At 32.4% G+C, this 18,576-nt stretch overlaps 1 protein-coding gene across 2 annotated transcripts in view; it reads right to left on the bottom strand.

The window, feature by feature from the left end:
- Positions 1-17,231, bottom strand: part of LOC145641853 (nicastrin-like) — a 40,205-nt gene extending 22,974 nt beyond the window's left edge. For both annotated transcript variants that reach the window (XM_081692845.1, XM_081692847.1), the window contains exons 1-8: positions 16,971-17,231; positions 15,675-15,788; positions 15,277-15,391; positions 13,988-14,067; positions 13,820-13,896; positions 13,024-13,101; positions 4,945-5,016; positions 4,716-4,789 (exon numbers count right to left, since the gene is read on the bottom strand). In XM_081692845.1, coding sequence (XP_081548971.1) covers positions 4,716-4,789; positions 4,945-5,016; positions 13,024-13,101; positions 13,820-13,896; positions 13,988-14,067; positions 15,277-15,391; positions 15,675-15,788; positions 16,971-17,076 — 716 coding nt within the window. In that variant the 5' untranslated portion in view covers positions 17,077-17,231. The remainder of the gene's footprint in view (positions 1-4,715; positions 4,790-4,944; positions 5,017-13,023; positions 13,102-13,819; positions 13,897-13,987; positions 14,068-15,276; positions 15,392-15,674; positions 15,789-16,970) is intronic.
- Positions 17,232-18,576: the final 1,345 nt, after the last annotated feature.

Genomic DNA, 18,576 nt, shown 5'->3' with positions numbered 1-18,576 from the left:
GAGAAATTAGACTTTACGTGAGTTGCTAAATTTTGGGCTGGTTATGACCATTGGAGGTAAAAAAACAACTCATTTTGTATCTCAATACTCAAAGTTGAGTCTCACCATAGGAGATGGTCTTAGGGGGTAGTTGGGGTAGTTTTCAACGTCCATGGTTGGTTTATGATGCTGCATGTGTGGGTGCTTGATGAGGTGCTGGAAGTTGTAAATTGTTGTGTGCAGGCACATAAAAGTAATTTAATCATTAAAATTACCATGCTTTGTGTTTTAGTGATAACTAATTCAATAAGGTTATAAAAGAAAATAAAACATTAATTAGGGTCATTTTGTGAAACAAAATAAAAGAGGGGTTACCGTATATAAGTAGCAAAAATTGAGTGTTACCATGTAGAATTTCCCTTAAAAAAATAATAGAAACTAAAATAAATTTAAAACGGTTTTCATTGTAAAATAAAAGTTTTTTTTTTTTAATTAAGCAGTTTTCTCCTTAAGTCTCTCCTATTTTTTTCTCCGTATCATCTTAAGTTGATTTTTTTTAGTGGTTACATTTTTAAGGGAAATCTAGGTATTTTTTTTATTGTTATTATTATTTTGAAGGGGAATTTAGGTAGGTAGTTACTTAACATAAGCATTAAAACCCCTTAAATAGGAAAAATCACCCGTATAATTTAATTCTACTATTATCAATTGTAAAGTAGTAGTCAATTCCACTTTCAAAGCGACTAACCCCTCTTGCAGTCTTGCTTGCAAAACCAACAAGTTTCTTTAGATAATTTTTATCAATAAGTCATTGTAAAAGAACAATTACTGATTATGGGCTATGGCTACATGTAATTTATCAAATTCAAAATATTAGGTAAATTTTCTTACTGCATTTAACTTTTAATGTTGAAAAAAATTGGCACTTAATTTTCACCTTATTGTAAGTGCATAAGGCGATTTATTAAATCCAAACTTCTTAATTTATTTCGTTGTTTCTTTACATAATTACTCCCAAAGTGTTGAAATTTGAACGTGATCACTCTAATAAAATAAAAGGTAATTTTAATCTATATCTCATTACTATTGGGAATTGTCTACCACTCATAAATAATTTAAATGTTAAACTCATGGTTTTGTTTTTTTTCCCTCTTTTTTACTGCCCTAATTTCACAATGTTTTAAGAAGCATTTTATTTTAGAAATAATGTGATATTGCAAGATGAATTTTGTGTGTCTAATAATAAAAGATTTTGGTGAGTATTGGGTTTCAGTGTTTCACATGCAACATTTATTGCCAACAATGGAGTACTTAGCTTCCTTTTGTCAATCACTAATTGAAGTTTTTGTTTTTTTTTTTTTTCCCTTTTTTAAAAAAAATTAAGTAGTATGGTCAATTGGTTGCTAGTAAGGAAAAAATTAAAGGTTTCAGCAACTATAAATCTACTATTGTACATTGGTAATCTTTGCAATTATTTTTTTATAAAGGCTTATTACCATATTAAATTTCTTCACTCATTTGGTATATATGGGAAACAGTACAAATTTTTTTTATAAGGCCTATAAATGTTGTTTGCTACAAAGGTTGCAGGGTAAAATGGTGGCAATTTGGAGGAAGATCATACTATTGTACCTTTTACCTTTAATTTACCGTTGTAATTCGTAACAAAGCAAGTTAATCAAATATATGCTACAATAATTGTGATAGATTTTACTTAGGATAAAATTAATAATGTAGTTGTTTTTTAAAAAAAATTAATGTAGTTTTTGTTGAAATTGTAATTTGTAATGTATCATACACAACAACAACAACAACAACAACAACAACAAAAAAAAAAAAAAAAGAAAAAAAAAAAAAAACCTAATTAATTATTAGGTTTTTCTATATAATAACCCTGTTAATTTCACTTTTCTACGTTGTGACCCAACATATATCACTTTCCACACTGTAACCCTAATATACATTTTGTTTCTACACGGTAACCTTGACGTTATCTCGTTGTTAAAAATTCTGTTAGTGGGCCCACTCTCAATTTATTAATATTTTTTTTATCGATTTGTGCGTTGTGAAATGTTCCGTTAAAGATTTTCGAGGCTATTTTAGCCCTTAAAGATCCAAATTGAGCTCAGAATTCGCAAAAAAATAACTTATATGCCTCATTTTTCTTATTAAGTAATGTCTTGATTTACGTGTTCAAGTTTTAATACTTATAACGAGGCATTTACGTTTTTTTTTTTTTTTTTTGAACTCTGAACTCAATTTAGACCCTTAAGAGCCAAAATAGCCCCGAAAACCTTTAACAAAACATTTTCCAACGCACAAATTGATTAAAAAATACTAATAAATCGAGAGTAGACTCCACTAACGGAATTTTTGACGCTGGAATAACGACAAGGTTACCGTATGGAAACAAACATGTAAATTGGGGTTACATTGTAGAAAGTGATATATGTTGGGGCACAACGTAGAAAAGTGAAATTAACGGGGTTACTATATAGAAAAACCCTTAATTATTTTAGTTTTAACAGTTCAATGAATATTGTAATTATTGGATGAAATTAGAAGGTAAGTATATTTCTTTATTATAGTGGTAAAGTGGTAGTTTTTTTTTTCATATATATAATGTGGCCATGTCGGCAATGAAATATTTTCTTTTTCGTGCTATATAGTGCAATTGGTGATTTGTACACCCGGATGTACCATTAAAGCAGAAAGAACATAGCAAATAATTACAAAGTGTATCATGAAATTATAAAAGAACATATCACTGAAATATAAAGAACACAGTATATTATGAAATACTTATTATCAAAAAGGTAAAACATAATTATGAATTGAGTTTTATCAATAATTTAATGTCAAATATTTCAAAATATTACATTTGAATCAGAAAATATTCGAATACAAAAAATTTCTCTATCAACAAATTAATTTTACACAAAGATAATTCAAAATTTATTACTTAAATTTCAAAAATTCAAAATTCAAAATATAAGAACATATTATATCAGTAAAAATAAGATAATTTGTATTATTATACCCAAAGAACATATTTGTATTATTATAATCAAAGAGCATGATTAATATATATTACCTTATAGAACATTGTTTGTAGTGTAAAGAACATATAGTTTAGACTCAAAGAACATATTGATGAGACTTAAAAAAACATATTTCATTGCAACTAAAAAAAATGATAAAGAACATTCATCAAAATAGGAAGAACATCATCTTCAACCTTAGAAAATAACACCAAAACATAAAAATTGATAACAAAAAATAACGAGTTTGTCAATTACATCGATCTTTCAATTAAATGATTCATCAAAACGATGAAATCAACTCCGAAACAACATTAAATCACTTTAAAATTCAAAATTTACCATAGTTTCTCTCTCTATAAACCAAACTTATTCTTTCTCCTAACAAAAAAAAATGAAATTTTGTTTATCAAAAGTAATATGGAATGTAAATAATGAATCAAGGAATAAAAATAACAAATCAAACTTTTAAACCAATAGGAGAATCGTTTTGATTTATTTTTTTTGCTCTTGTACTTTGTGTCTTTGTATTTGTATACAATGTTCTTTCCACGTTTTTATAACTCATGTATTTTGACTTGGTCTACCATACTGGGTGTATCATGAAACATGAAATTTTCATATATTTATTAGTCGAGAGAAAGTAAATTAATGAGTGAAAAAAAAGATAAGGGAACAATATCATTTATGCATGTTAAATAATAAATTAACTTTATCTCAAACAAAATTTTTTTTTTAAAAAAAAAAATACACATTTTTATACAAGTACAAACATTGTCATATAAATAGAAAGCAAAAAGAATCGTGCACGCATTGTGTGCGCCTCTCATCTTGTTTTCTTAATGAAAATCTTATTTCATTTGATTATTGTGGACTATCCCAAACCCTACCTCCGACAAATTCTTCCTCTATTTTTATTAAGTTGCAATTGTTTTACGTTTGCAATATTCTGGCAACCCACTTTGACTCTCTTTAATTATTTATTTTTACAGGAAAATATAGTAATGTGGGGTCTTGTTAGTATCATCCCTATTTATATTTTCATAATTTCAAGTTTTTCAAATTACACATCGTCAAACATGATATGACAAGTGTTGCAACTAATGAAAAATAGAGGAAGTTTATTCTTTCATCGTTCTCAATTGGGCCTCAAATAAATACAACCTTCGTTTCATAAAAATTGCACACTTTGCCCAAAAAGCTTTCACATATTTTTGGTTAATGTGTTGTTTTTTTTGAAACAAAGGAAGCTTATCACTTTACCGAAAAGTTTTTTCTAACATGAAAGTCTCAGTACATGTAAATATTGGTTTCAATTGTTTTAGTTTTTTTTTTTTTTAATTTTCCTCTCCCATTCACTTTCTCTCACCTCTATTAAGAAACATTAAACTGGACACACCTTTTCTAAATCGTATATGATCAACCAAACTCCACAATTATTGCTATCCTTAATGTGTGCAAAGGGCAATTGGGACTTTTTATAATCAATTATTTTGGAAATGGAAAAAATTTGGTGACTTCTCACAATGTAGAGATTTAGAAGGATAATTTTCCAATAATTAGCCCCACCACTATAAATACATTATATTAATTAAATTTCAACTGACATGCAAAATAACCAGTATAATTTATTATATTAATAGGAGCATAGCTCACATCTTTTTGCACAGATTGACAATGGAAAAGAGTTCTCACCTATATCCACCTAAGGGGAGGCACGTGCCTGCTTTCAAACAAGACTCCGAATCATGAGTATCAGACTTTGTTGTCTACACCAAAAAAAAAAAAAAAAAAACAGAATGTTATTGAATAGCTAAAGGTTGAATGCTAATATCAAACAATTTTTTATACTTAAAAATTGTAGAAAATGAATGTGCTATAACGGATTATGTGCAACAAAGCAAAGAATAACAGCGAGGTTCACCTGCATAACAAGATCAAACTCAGCAACATCCTGACTGTATGACCTATTATTCTTTTCATTCTTAGTAGCAACCTGCATAAATCAAATAGAAATTACTAACTATACAAATAGCAAGGGCACTGATGCGTAAATGAAAACAGCAGAAGTGGCTATATGGCTATTTCAACCCTTTTTCTTACTGCAAATTCATTTCAATTTTCATATGTATAACATATAATAGAAAGGATGAATAATCAAAAGAATAATAAAGTAAAAATAGCCAAACATACTTCAGGAATTTTTCTTCCACTAATCATTTAGTTTAAAATTAGTTTAAGGGAATTTTCACTTGCAAAATGGAAAACACACATACGCATATGCATACACAAACACATGCACAGACATTCTTATTTACCTTCTAGGAGCTTTACCTGGCTAATTTATGAAAGGCCAAGAGCTTATAGTGTTTTTAAAAATCAATATTATGAAAGGAAAAGATTTCAACATTGTACAAGTCTAAAAGAGAAATAAATTTGTATCGTATGTATCCATTTTATAAAAAACAACCTCTTCCATGCGGAAAGGGATTGACACAATCCAAACTGTCTTAACAACCTACTGAGTTTAGCCTGTGGGATGAAAAAGGTTATTTAGATGAGACAAATGTGAATGCTAGTAAGTTCTAAACAATCACATCATATCTAATTTGTTACGGAAATTATACCCCTCAAGGTCACAATCATTGGAGGAAAGACTCTTCCTTTAAGAAAGTGGAGACATTAAAATTAGCTTTGAAGAGATTCAAAGGATGCAAAAGCTATATTGCTTTATATATTCTTATCAATCAATTTTAAGACACTTTCATTTCCTTGCATTTTATTTTGTTAGGGGGGGGAAGAAAATCTAACCTAGAGATCTGGAGTCTAGAAATTGGTTTGTAGGAAAAGAGAATAGGAAAAAAGTGCCCCTTTTTGTTGATGGCGAGATACATCTGAAACTCTTATAATTTCAGCTTCATTGTTACCCATATACCTCTTCCAATGAAACAGATTTGTGTCCAGCTCAAACAATTTACCAGCTCTCATAAACTATAAAGATTTATTAAAGAGGTATCCCTAAAAAGACTATAGAATGGAGATCAAAATCCTTACAATGCCTCGGTTTACCTGCCCAGCAGTGACATGTGATTACCAATGCGGTAATGCCACTCCCCTCCCCCCCCCCCCCGGCATTAGACCTATTAATTCGGGAATTCAAGTCAATATGACATGAGGGTCATGTTATGTCTTTTGTCTTCTAAGAGCATCCCCATCAATGAGCATTTTTTTGCTCATGAGCAAAAAAGGATTTATAGCTTCCCCATCAATGAGCAAATGGAAAAATGCTCATGAGCATAATTGATTTTGCTCATCCTATGAGCAAAAATGAAGGTGAACAGTAAAAACGTGGGGCCAAGCAACTCTCACATCTGCCGCTTATTTTTTTTGCTTTTCACACCCTCGAAACGACGCGTTTTGGGTATGCTTTGTGAAGAGCAATCCCCAAAACGACGCGTTTTAAAGGGAGAAAAGCAAAAAAAAAATAAATACAGTTGCTGAGAGGGGCGCGTCAGTCCAGCCAATGGGAAGCTGACACTCGTTCCTGTCAGCTTGTTCCTCCAATCAACAATTGTTACCGTTTTGAAACGGTAATTAATTTTAAACGGTAATTTGGCCGTTTAATAATTGAAAAATAAAAAAATAAAAATTCATCAAAGGTTATAATTTTTTTTTTCTCTACAAATAGAGATTCATTTTGACATATTTTGGTATAATTTCAAAAATCACAAAAACACTCTATATTACTCTTAATCCCAATTCTAGTGAGATTTATTTCATATTTTCTAATATAAAGTTGAGATAGGTTAATTTTTTTTTTTTGGTTTATTATTGTTAATTAATATTTTTAGTACTCTAATATTTTTTAAAACGTTATTAATGATATTTTAATTACAATATTTTGTTTTACTTTCGAAAATCCAAAATAAACTCTTTATTTTTTTTACTCCCAAGTCTAGTTAGATTAATTTTTTATTTTCTAATATAAAGTTCAAAAAGGTTCTTATTTTGTAGTTAATTACTTTTTGTAGTACTCATAATTTTTAAAACGTTATTAACGTTATTTTTATTTTAATTTTGGTGCCTCTTAAGTATTTATTATTGTTGTTAATTTATTATACAATTTAATGGATCCAAACAACCCTAATTACAATCAACTTGCTCAACATTTTTCTGATTTAGGTGATGATTTCATCACTAGTCCCAATTTTCAATTATTCCTAGAATGATTAAGAAACCCTTCTTCTCAATATTCTGTTCATCAACCAACACCTCCACAAATTCCTAATATTGAAAACACTTATTTTGAGCAACAAACTCCTTTCATTACTGAAGGAAGCAACTCTGAGTACGATGTCAACCAAGAAGAAGCTGTTCTGGAGACACCACGGTACCCTCCACCACCTCCAAGGATTCCGACCAATCAACCACTTGCTAAAGCGAGTTGCATGAGGATGAAGCTCTAATTGGGTTCTACCTTGAACTAAGTGATGATGCGCTTCGTGGTACGAGCCAAAAGGCATCCGAAATATGGTGAAAAGTTCATGCAGCTTACTGTAAACTACAAGCTACAAGCTGAGAAACCGCATATTCTCCCGCCAAGACCTATGAAGAGTTTAGAGACACATTGGAGAAGAATGGCAGCTGATTTGCTACAGTGGACTAGTTGCTATGAGGAGGCGGGCAAACTTCCTGAAAGCGGAAGTGGTTACAACGAAGCCGATCGAATTAAAAACGCTTCCAAGTTTTATATCTCCTCTAATCCACAATATAATTTTGCATTTCCACATGGAGTGGAAATAGTTAATAAAGATCCAAAGTGGAGGACTAAACTAAGATGGGGTGTGTCAAAGGAGGAAAGTTGCGGTGTCGATGATGAGGAAGATAGCAATGGAAGTGGGAAAAGGTCTAGGGCGGAGAGTGAGAATGAAATCCGTAATGATGGATTTATGTCCGGAGGATTACCACGACTAGACGGTGTCAAAAAAACGAAGGCTAAGCGTAAGGGCAAAGCAGTTGCTTCCGAAAGTGCAATATTGAGTATTAGTAAACAAATAAAGGCGTGTACTGAGGTTAGAAAAAGGGAGGCGAATTTACGACAACAACAGCTGGAACTTGATAGAGAAAAGGAAAAGAAGAAGAAAAAACAAGTTGATTTAGCAGAGAAGAAGATGAATTTTGATATGCTTCAATCACTTTTAGCAAGGACAACACCACTCACTCCGAGGCCCACAAGGAAGAGTTACTTCAATTAGACTACGGTAGAAAATGAGTGTATTTCTTTAATTAGTTTATTTTTAATTAGTTGTATTATGAGGTTAGATTTCTTTAGTTAGCTTATCTTTAATTAGTTTATCTTTAATTAGTTTATCTTTATTTTGTTCAATTTTAATTAGTTTATTTTTAATTAGTTGTATTCTGAGGTTAGATTTCTTTAGTTAATTTATCTTTAATTAGTTTATCTTTAATTAGTTTATCTTTATTTTGTTCAATTTTAATTAGTTTATTTTTAATTAGTTGTATTCTAAGGTTAGATTTCTATAGTTAATTTATCTTTAATTAGTTTATCTTTAATTAGTTTATCTTTATTTTGTTCAATTTTAATTAGTTTATTTTTAATTACTTGTATTCTGAGGTTAGATTTCTTTAATTAGTTTATCTTTAATTAGTTTATCTTTAATTAGTTGTATTCTCATGTTAGATTTCTTTAATTAGTTAATCTTTAATTAGTTTATTTTTAATTAGTTGTATTCATGTCCCTTGTCTTACTATATTTTGAATAGTCATATGTCTTTCATGTCAGTTGTCTTTTTATATTTTGAATAGTCAAGATTATTTTCTGTCTTACTATCTTTAATCACTCATGGAATTGTTAATCTTGTTTCATCACTCATGGAATTGTCATTCATATTTTTAACCTCTCATTGAGAGTTCATGCTTATAAATAATAGTGATACCATCTACGCAAACACATCATAATCTAACTCCTCAAAAATATCCAAACACCCGTAAGTAACAAGCAAACACAATGTTTTCCATTAGCTCAACCTCCAGCTCGTCTGATTCGACCAATACGTAGAATTTGATCATTTAGTTAACGAATTTGTCACAGCCCATCTACCAACTTTGTTGTCTAACCACCAAACACAACCCCAACTCGTATTCGATGTTGAATGTGTTCCAAAGCGTGCGTAGAGGGGCTACGGATAGAAGAGATAGGGAAAAGGGGCATGTTCAATTATTTAATGATTACTTTGCGAGTAATCCAGTTTATAGTGACAAACAATTTCGGCGTACATTTCGAATGCAACGACCTTTGTTTTGTAAGATTATGAACAAGGTGGTCGAGGGGGATCAATTCTTCCAGTAGCGTAGGAATGCAGCTAGAAAGCTTGGGTTATCACCGTTGCAGAAATGGACCGCTGCGATTAGAATGTTGGCGTACGATACCTGTCGTGGATGAGTATCTGCGCATTGGCAAAACTACCTCCAGATCGGCATTGCAACATTTTTGTCAAGAGGTTATTACACATTTTGAAGCTGAATATCTTAGAAGTCCCACCGACGAAGATTTAAGGAGAATCTTGCATCAAAATGAAATGCGAGGTTTTCCCGGTATGATAGGTAGCATTGACTGCATGCATTGGGAGTGGAAGAATTGTCCTATGGCTTGGAAAGCGCAATACGCAGGCCGTAATAAAAATGCAACCCTCATTCTGGAGGCCATTGCACATCAAGATTTATGAATTTGGCATACATTCTTTGGAATCCCGAGATCTTGTAATGATCTTAATGTCCTTTACCGTTCTCCGGTCTTTGATGATGTTCTTCATGGTCGGGCACCTCAAATTCATTAATGGGCTACTTTTATTCAAGGTATAACACTTCCTGAACTGCAGAAGGATAAATTATTTGCTGATAAACAAGCTGCGGCTCGGAAGGACGTTGAACGAGCTTTTAGGGTTGTATAGGCTAGGTTTGCCATTCTACGACAACCCTCCCTTGCGTTTAACGAAGACATATTGTGTGACATAATGAAAGCTTGTATCATTATGCACAACATGATTGTCGAAGATGAACGACACAACTATACTCGGGCCGAAGTTTTAAGAAGGTACTATGAACAAGATCGTCAGCAAATTACAAGACCCACTACAAGTGCTACAGTTAACAACAACGAGCCTTTTGAATTCTGGCCGATCGCCAAACGTTGATTTCGACACGTACGTCCAGAGAAGAATGTCACTACGTGATAGAGACACTCATATTCAATTAAAAGCAGATTTAGTGCAACACATTTGGCAAAAATATGGTTCTATTAATGAGTAAAAAAAATTAATTTGTCATAAGATTACAATTTAATAGTCTTATGTAATCGTAGGTTAAAAATCTAGGTTCGTTATTGGTTTGTAGTATGTATTAAATGTAATCGTACGCCAATAAAATATTATGCTGTATTAAATTTATAATTGTTTAGCATCAAAAATTTCAATATTATGAATTAATATTTAATAATTGTATTAAGTTAAATAATAGTATAATTGTAATTAGTAGCACTAAAACTTCATTTAACCAAAACATAATTAAAAATAATAGGGTGATGTGTAAGAGAGAGAATATATTGGTGGGGTATGTGAAAAAGTAAGAGAGATTGATGAGCATTTTTTTTTTGCTCACTAGTGGGATAAAATTTGCTCACAAAAAATGCTCATGAGCAAATTTGGTTGGGAAGAAAGAGAAAGTGGGTAGAGAGAGAATGAGGAAACTTTTTTTTGCTCACTAGTGGGGATGCTCTAAAGTGCAGGTCCGGTTCATCTGTGTAAAATTCGTGTCGGGTTTAATTTTAGTTTCAAGTTGTATCAAGCTGGGTTTGGAGTGGGTTTATGGCAGATAATTCAGGTTAAAGTTAGATATCTTTCAATTCAAATCATTTTTTAGTTGGGTTGAATAATAGCAAGCCAAATCAAGTCAAAATTATATAATTACACTTATATTTCCATAATTGGACGGTTTGGACCAAGCATTAATAACATGTTATCAAAATTATGCCGCAAGCGAGAGGTATATTATCGGAAGAAAATGTTTAAATATGTTGTTGAACCAAAATTTGCAATGTATATTTATCAAACAGTTCTACTAATTAAATTAACCTCAATATTTATATTGTTTCACTTATTTTGGGTTGGGTAAGAATAGATCATGTCGATGTGAAATTTTATGTTAATTTAGGCTGGGTAACAATGGGTGGTGACAAAATCGATCTACTAGTCATCACAAATCAATCGAATAGCAAATTGCATCAGGTTATATAATCAGTTTCATAATCAGTTTCAGATGTTTAATAGGTGCAAGTTTGGTTTAGATTAAAGATTATCAAATCAGCTGTCGGTTAACTTCGGGTTTGGTTCGGTCAAGTTACAAATCACTGATATCTCCTATTGTTTAGGTACAAGTCGGCTCGGGTTAAGTCAGTTTTTCACGTGATTATTTACATCTCTAGCCGCCATGTAATGGAGATTGAAGCAACTGACTCAGCTATAGGTACAAAACCACAATTGCCACTTCCTTGATCTGAATACTTTGGCCATAGAGAAGTCCACATTGACTCTCTTCTCTTTATATAATCATGATGAGGATCAAACTTCTTACAGCAAAACCTTTGGATAGCTATTTCAGAGTAGCAGTTCATATCTTAATCTTTTTAAGAATTATGTAACTTTCTATAAATTTTCCGATTATTACACCACTTGGTCACTCCTTCGACAGGAGTACTCTTGGGTGGAGAATAATCAAGCACTTCGAATTTAAAGTAGCATGAATAGTGTTCTAGGGAGACTAGTTGTGTAACCAGTAGTATGAAGGTATATCTTATGTTTTGTCGAATTTTCAAGGTTATCAAAATATTAAATCTACCAAGTACTAGACACTGAAGTATTCAAATTTTCCAATTTTGTAGAGAGTAAATCACAGGCTTTGGTGGTCTATGAAGCATTTCCTAATTGTTATCAAATTCGAAGAGCACATGATGACCCATAGCCTCTAACAAGGCTCTAATACTACTTTGACTCCATTCACTCAACAAATGTACACTAAGGAGCAATGTATGGAAAAAAAGAGAGAAAAAAAAAAAAAAAAAAAAAAAAAAAAAAAAAAAAAAAAAAACTCAAGGAGCATTGAAGCAAAGAGGGGTTTAGCTGCGGTTAGGTGCGCCTCTTTGAAGTGAGGCACACTATATGAATAATTTAAAAATTTTGGCTGAAGTTCACATCAGATGCACCTCTTGTGTGAATCGAGCACGCCTCGGGAGCGCTCCACCTGCACCTAACCACAAACGCCTCACCGGACCAAGTAAGCACTTACCCCCTAGGTGCGCTTTTTTAAACACTGTTAAGGGGATTATAGTTAGAACTTTTAAGTAAACGCTGCAATGCATGAAGCAATGCAAGATCATTTACAAGCACATTAGGAAGAAATCTACTAGCAGCTAAAGAGTTGAAAATTAAAATAGAAAAAGTTATACTTCTAAGCCATAAAGAAGCAGCTGATTACGTTTCTTCCCTCCGTCCTTTCTATGATCTCTCGGATTTCAGAGTGGAACAAGTTGTAAGGTTTCGATTGATCTCTTAGTCTTATTTATGGAAAAATTTTGTGTGAGTCTGTCGTTAAGCTATTCCATAATTACCATTCTACCACAATGAGAATTATATATAGTTTTAATCGTCCCTTAGTCTTTCCAGTTTTGTCACAATATATTACTGTGCGTGTTGCAAAAAGCTTGAATCACTTTTTACTTTATTCCAGTTTTGGCAACCCTTTTTTACACAAACATTAATTAGTTGTATACTTGCAAAAGTGCACTCATACGTCAAATATAAAAGATTTGCTACACAATGTACATTTGTGTCACACTATCAAAGTAGAACTTCCAATCAGAAAATATAAGTTTCATAATAATAGTATTATCACTCTATGTCAGACGAAAAAGTATAGGTAAGAAATTTACCTCCTTCAAGATTGACGTATTGTTTTCAGATAGCAAAAATACAGGGAAATTGTACTGGTGCCACATGATGCCTGATCCCTGATAAAAACAAATAGTATAGAGTAACTTTCGTGGACAAAAAAGATAATTGAGAAATGACAATAAGCATGACCCTTTGGTACTACTGATTGTGCCTACATTAACATTGGCAAATTGGCTACAAGTATATACATACATTCCTATAAAATATTTTGAACATAAAGAAAAAAATATTAATTTGAGTTTATTTTTTATTAGAAATATAATTCTGAAAACATATCAACCATTAAAAATTGTCAATGAATAGCCACTTCCCCTGATTTCTGGTCAAAAGCCACCAAAGTTATCTGATTTTGTCAAGTCATCTACGCATGCTATTTCAAGTAAACTCTGAATCATTTTTAAATAAATTGCAAAAATGTCATTATTTAAGTAACCCTGTTTAAATTCTTGTACCTTTGCTTTTTCAATGACCATCCAGTGATACATGGAAGGAATCTTTGCCAAGGGAGCACCCTTCTAGTTTATTATTATCTCTTAATACATTCACGATACATGCGTAGTATTACAGCATACTATACTCCATACTAACCAAGATAGATTGTATATATTCCAACCTCACTGCTGACTTCTACACACTGTAATGCCCTTTTTGCTAGCCTTTAGGTTCTTCTGTCATTGTTCTTTATATAAATGGCATTCTATGTGTTAAGGGTTTCAAATAATTCTGCAACATCAAATGAAATAGAAAAATATAAGATGATAGAATACACCATACATTAGGATTCCATTCATAAGTGAGATTCTTGTAGGGAGAAAACTTGGACTGAGGAAATTTTTCATCGGGAGAAAATCCTGCAAGAATCAAAACTGCTTGTAATCTACCAAACAAAAAACATTAAACTTCTCAAACTGTCAGTTTCCTGAAAATCATGGCAATGCATACCTTTCAACTTCTCTTTATTGGATTCTGCCTCAACTAATACACCACCAATGTTCCTTACAAAATCAACATCTGTAGCTACTCTAAGTGCAAGAAACACACAAATACAAATGTCAGCAAATTAAGAGTTACCAGATTTCCTTTGTGGGTTAATACAGATTCAATAATAAGACAAAAGCCAAAAAGTAGCATGGGAATTTCATCAACTAAAAGCTATCAATATCGAAGAGGTACATATGAAACAGACCAAAATAAAGTGAAATAGCCCACAGCATCATGCATCATTGAAAAAAATTCCCAAATCCATTAATGAAAATAGATTATATCGTACATATATTCACTCTGGAGGGGGGGGGGGGGGGGGGATCAAAAATCTTGCCTTTGTTCTTTTAAGAGGTCAAACACAAACACATTATAACCATGAAAGGAAGTTCCAAGGACGCATTCACAATAAGTTATGAATAACTTTTTGAAAGGTTTGCAAAGGTCAAGGTTATTTTATTTATTAATTTTAAGAAGGCTGGTCAAGGGAAACCAAGTTGAAAGGTACCAGATTATTCTAAAAACCCCAGACATATTGAGAAATTTTCAAAGGAAGTCATAATAGTCCAGCCAAAAGCTTTTAGATTTTACTCATCATGATGAAGATTAAGCTCAAAATACATGCTTTTAAGGCAATTGTGTTGATGAGAATGACAGAATGTTGTGAAGAAAACAGAATTGAGAAATACATACAATTGACACTTCATTTTGAAAATGAAAATTGACACTAAAAAACATACGATAATGTGTTTGAAAGTAGCCAGTTTTGACAGAAAAGAACAGCACAGCCTCCAAATCTACAACAAAGTAAGAGTGTAGGCGTGTAGCCATTTGGCAGTCTAGAGGAGGGTTATGCATTCAGGTATCAACACGGACACACTTAGGAAGTGTCTGATTCAATTTATCAAATTGAAGGAAATTTGTCTTCATCAATTGTTTGGTTGTCTCATGTACCAAATCGAGGTAATACAAATAGTCTAATAAAATTGGACAAAAATGAGTGATGAAATTGTGGTAGCATAAATCTAAGCCACAATTTGCAAGCTTGTTCCTAAGTATTATATAATAAATAAATAAATATATAAAAGCCGTAGTTGTCAAGACTCAGCCTTGTTCTAATCACTTGAGCTCAATAATGTCAAGAGAGGGAAGAGAAAGAGAGATCTTAATTCAGGAAGATTTTAGAGGTTAAAAATCGACCAAGCACAAAAGGGAAATTTAACAGCAAGCTACAGAAGATGAGCATATACCGGTTAAAGAAACTTTGAACTGCATCCACCGAGAGTAGGATGGTAGACAACTGATGTATCACAACACCACCACAATACCTCACAACAGGAGCAACAACTTTATCCCGTCCAGGATCTAGAAACAAAGTTAAAACACCTTCTATAAGACAAGTGAAATTTAGTATCCGAGTAATGTAAACAACTGGGGTAGAGAGAATTTACACTTTTATTTCCCTTACTTTTTCTTATTTCCATCTTCTCGGTCTTATTTCCTTTATTTTTCCTTTTCATTGGGGTGGGTGAGTTATTTTCCGAGAAAACGTAAATACCATTAATCAGTCTCAACCGCTCTATTAAGTTGGGATAATAAGCCAGATGAAAATACAATGGAAATATCATTCAGGACAAAGAATACTTACTAGCACAGCCGATTTCCCCAGAAAGATTCAGAAGTCTCACGCAAGGATATCCATCAATCACTTTATACATTGACCTCTCAAGATCAGGAACTGAATTTAATGAGTTGATCTGCCCTGAAGTTGTTTATTTGCAATCATAGTCCCAGAAGTTAGTAAGGATATAACAACTTCTTTGCAATCCTTTTTCATTAAAGAAATTAATAAGCAAGCAATAGAAGAGGAAATAAACTAATAGCGGAAAACAAAACTTACTAGGAACCAAGTTGAAAAACATACATGATACTATGTCCAAGATAACAAATAAACAGGTCATTCCCAATACAAACAGATGTTTTCCCATTTGTTTATGGTCTTTACTCTGTTTCCCTCAATTCAAAGTTTTAAGTACCACACCAATGTCTCATATACCTTGGTAGGAATGCGTTCGCTTCTTTCCATGTCCACATAATCAGTTAAGCTTTCTTATCTTTACAACTTGCTTGCATAGTCTTACCAATGTTATCATATGTCATAACCAAACTCAACATGCAGCAATTTTAAGTTCCCAGCACATTAACGCCGCCAAAGTACAAAAATAATTCGTCATTTCGTTTTAAGCAACTTCTCCCTACCCACCTTCATGGTTATAAAAGCACAGAAGTAGGAGATGCACGAGCAAGCAGCTTACATAACTAGATTATTCAAATATTGGCTAGCTTTGCACATTTAAATGGTGATTGGAATGAACGTTTTTTGCTCTAATTCAAGCAACCACGTACACATTAGCGTAGGATTCAAAGAAAGCAGCGTGTTAGATTGTCATATGTGAATTATGCCCCGTGCAAAAAAGCTAATCACGAGAAGAATCATACAGCAGAATCATCATTTTCTTATCTAAAGTGAAACTTGGACTTTTGTTTGTCTAAGGCTTGCTGCACCTATCTCCGAATATTGTCTATCTTCTATTGGAATTCGAACAGCAGCTACTTGATGAGAATTGGTAGCAATTTTCGGCCGAAGTGTCTTACTCCATAAATTGCAAACGAGATTTGTGTTCCAAGTACACTTTTGGTATTCAATTTATGTATGCAAAAATTTAGTATCATCTACTGCACATTTCAATCATTATGCCTAAACTTTGGTTCATTAAAATGCGTGAAATTCTTATTCAGATTACAATCAAATTAGCAAATAAAATAGACCTAAAAATGAATTAAAATTATTACAATCAATCAATCAATAGATATATCAACAACTACAATAAACAAGTATGATTAAAATTCATAATTAATCAAGCAAATTCAGCAACAAAGTCACCTGAGAAAGAGACGGAAAACTGAGCTAGAAAACATATGAACAGACACGAACACTTGTAGTAAGACGCCATTGAAGGATTTGAAATCGTCAAAGATAATAGCAGCATCCAATCCTTACACCATTGTAATTTGCATTTGTTCTTGAGAAGTCAACTTATCCTAAAGAAATTTGTATGTGGAAATGTTGCTGATGATCAGAATGGCTGAGAAATTAGGGTTTTTCTCGATTATCAACAAAAATTGCTGAGTAAGATTTCAACTGAGAAAGTAGATTTCAGCAAGCAGATTTTATTATTATTATTATTATTACTATTATTAATATTATCGCATTGCTATTATTACCTCCGCTTCATTTTAGTTGCAACAATTTCCATTTTGGGGTGGTTCAAATTAGGCCCTGTTTGATTCACCTTAAAAAAATAATATTAAGTAAAAATAATTTCAGTTCAGTAAAAATAAGTTCAGTTCAGTAAAAATAATTTCAGTTCAGTAAAAATAAGTTCAGTTCAGTAAAATTAATTTCAGTTCAGTAAAAATAATTTCAGTTCAGTAAAAATAAGTTCAGTTCAATAAAATTCAGTTTTATTAAAGAAGAATTATAATAGAAAATCAGTAAAAATAATTTCAATTCAGTAAAAATAATTTAAGTTCAGTAAAAATAATTTCAGTTCAGTAAAATTAAGTTCAATTCAGTAAAAATAAGTTCAGTTCAGTAAAAATAATTTCAGTTCAGCAAAATTAAGGTGAATCAAATAGGGCCTTAGTTGCAACAAAAAAAATTTCCTTATTTGGTAACTTTTGGCCTATTATATGACATATATGCCCTTACTTTTTTCCTAATCTATTTTATTAACACTCCTAATTTCATTTGCTTAAGTTTGATGATTTAATTAATTAATTTAACTACTCCCACCAAATTTACCCCCTTTCCCTTTAAATTCTTTCATCTCCCAACCACCTTCATTGAATCTGCATTCAATTCTGGAAAATGGTTGGGAAAATTAAATTCTGGAAATTTTTTCCAGAAATCACACCCCCCCTCTCAAACCCTACCTTTTTAAATCTCTCACTCTCGTCCTCTCTTATTCTCTCTCCTCTTCGCCTCCTCTTTCTCCTCAAAATAACTGGGATCTTTCCCCTTTCTCTCTCTTCATCTTCTGGGTTTTTTACAACGATTCACCTTAATTCACTCTTGAAATGTCTTCTTCTCAACCAAAAATAATAGATCTGGTAAGCCATGAGTCCCTTTCTTCTGGATCCACACGTTCCCCACCTAAACCTGAGGCAACCACGTACATACCTCGTCGTGGTTCTGGTGTGATGAAGCCGCTCCGTTGTGCTTCTGTAATTGCTAGGAGGAAGATTGTAGGGGCGAAGCTTGCTGAATACATCTCAAGCGACGAGGATAAGAAGCCGACAAAGTTTTTGGGTCTAAAAGGCCTGTTCCGCCACCTCACAGCCCAGATCTGAAGGTTGTTTCCACCAAAGAAGGTGGATGTGCTAACAGGGTAAAGTCGTATCCCCAAATCAAAAGCAATACCTAAATCCTCTAACTAATGTAGATAGGGAAGTAGGGTCGAATCCACAAGGAAACGGATCTTTCTATT

This window comes from Chenopodium album, chromosome 8 (assembly GCF_948465745.1).
Source record: "Chenopodium album chromosome 8, dcCheAlbu1.1, whole genome shotgun sequence".
Lineage (NCBI taxonomy): Eukaryota > Viridiplantae > Streptophyta > Magnoliopsida > Caryophyllales > Amaranthaceae > Chenopodium > Chenopodium album.
Note: the sequence above shows the minus strand (reverse complement) of the source record. Positions and strands in the feature narration are given on the sequence as shown.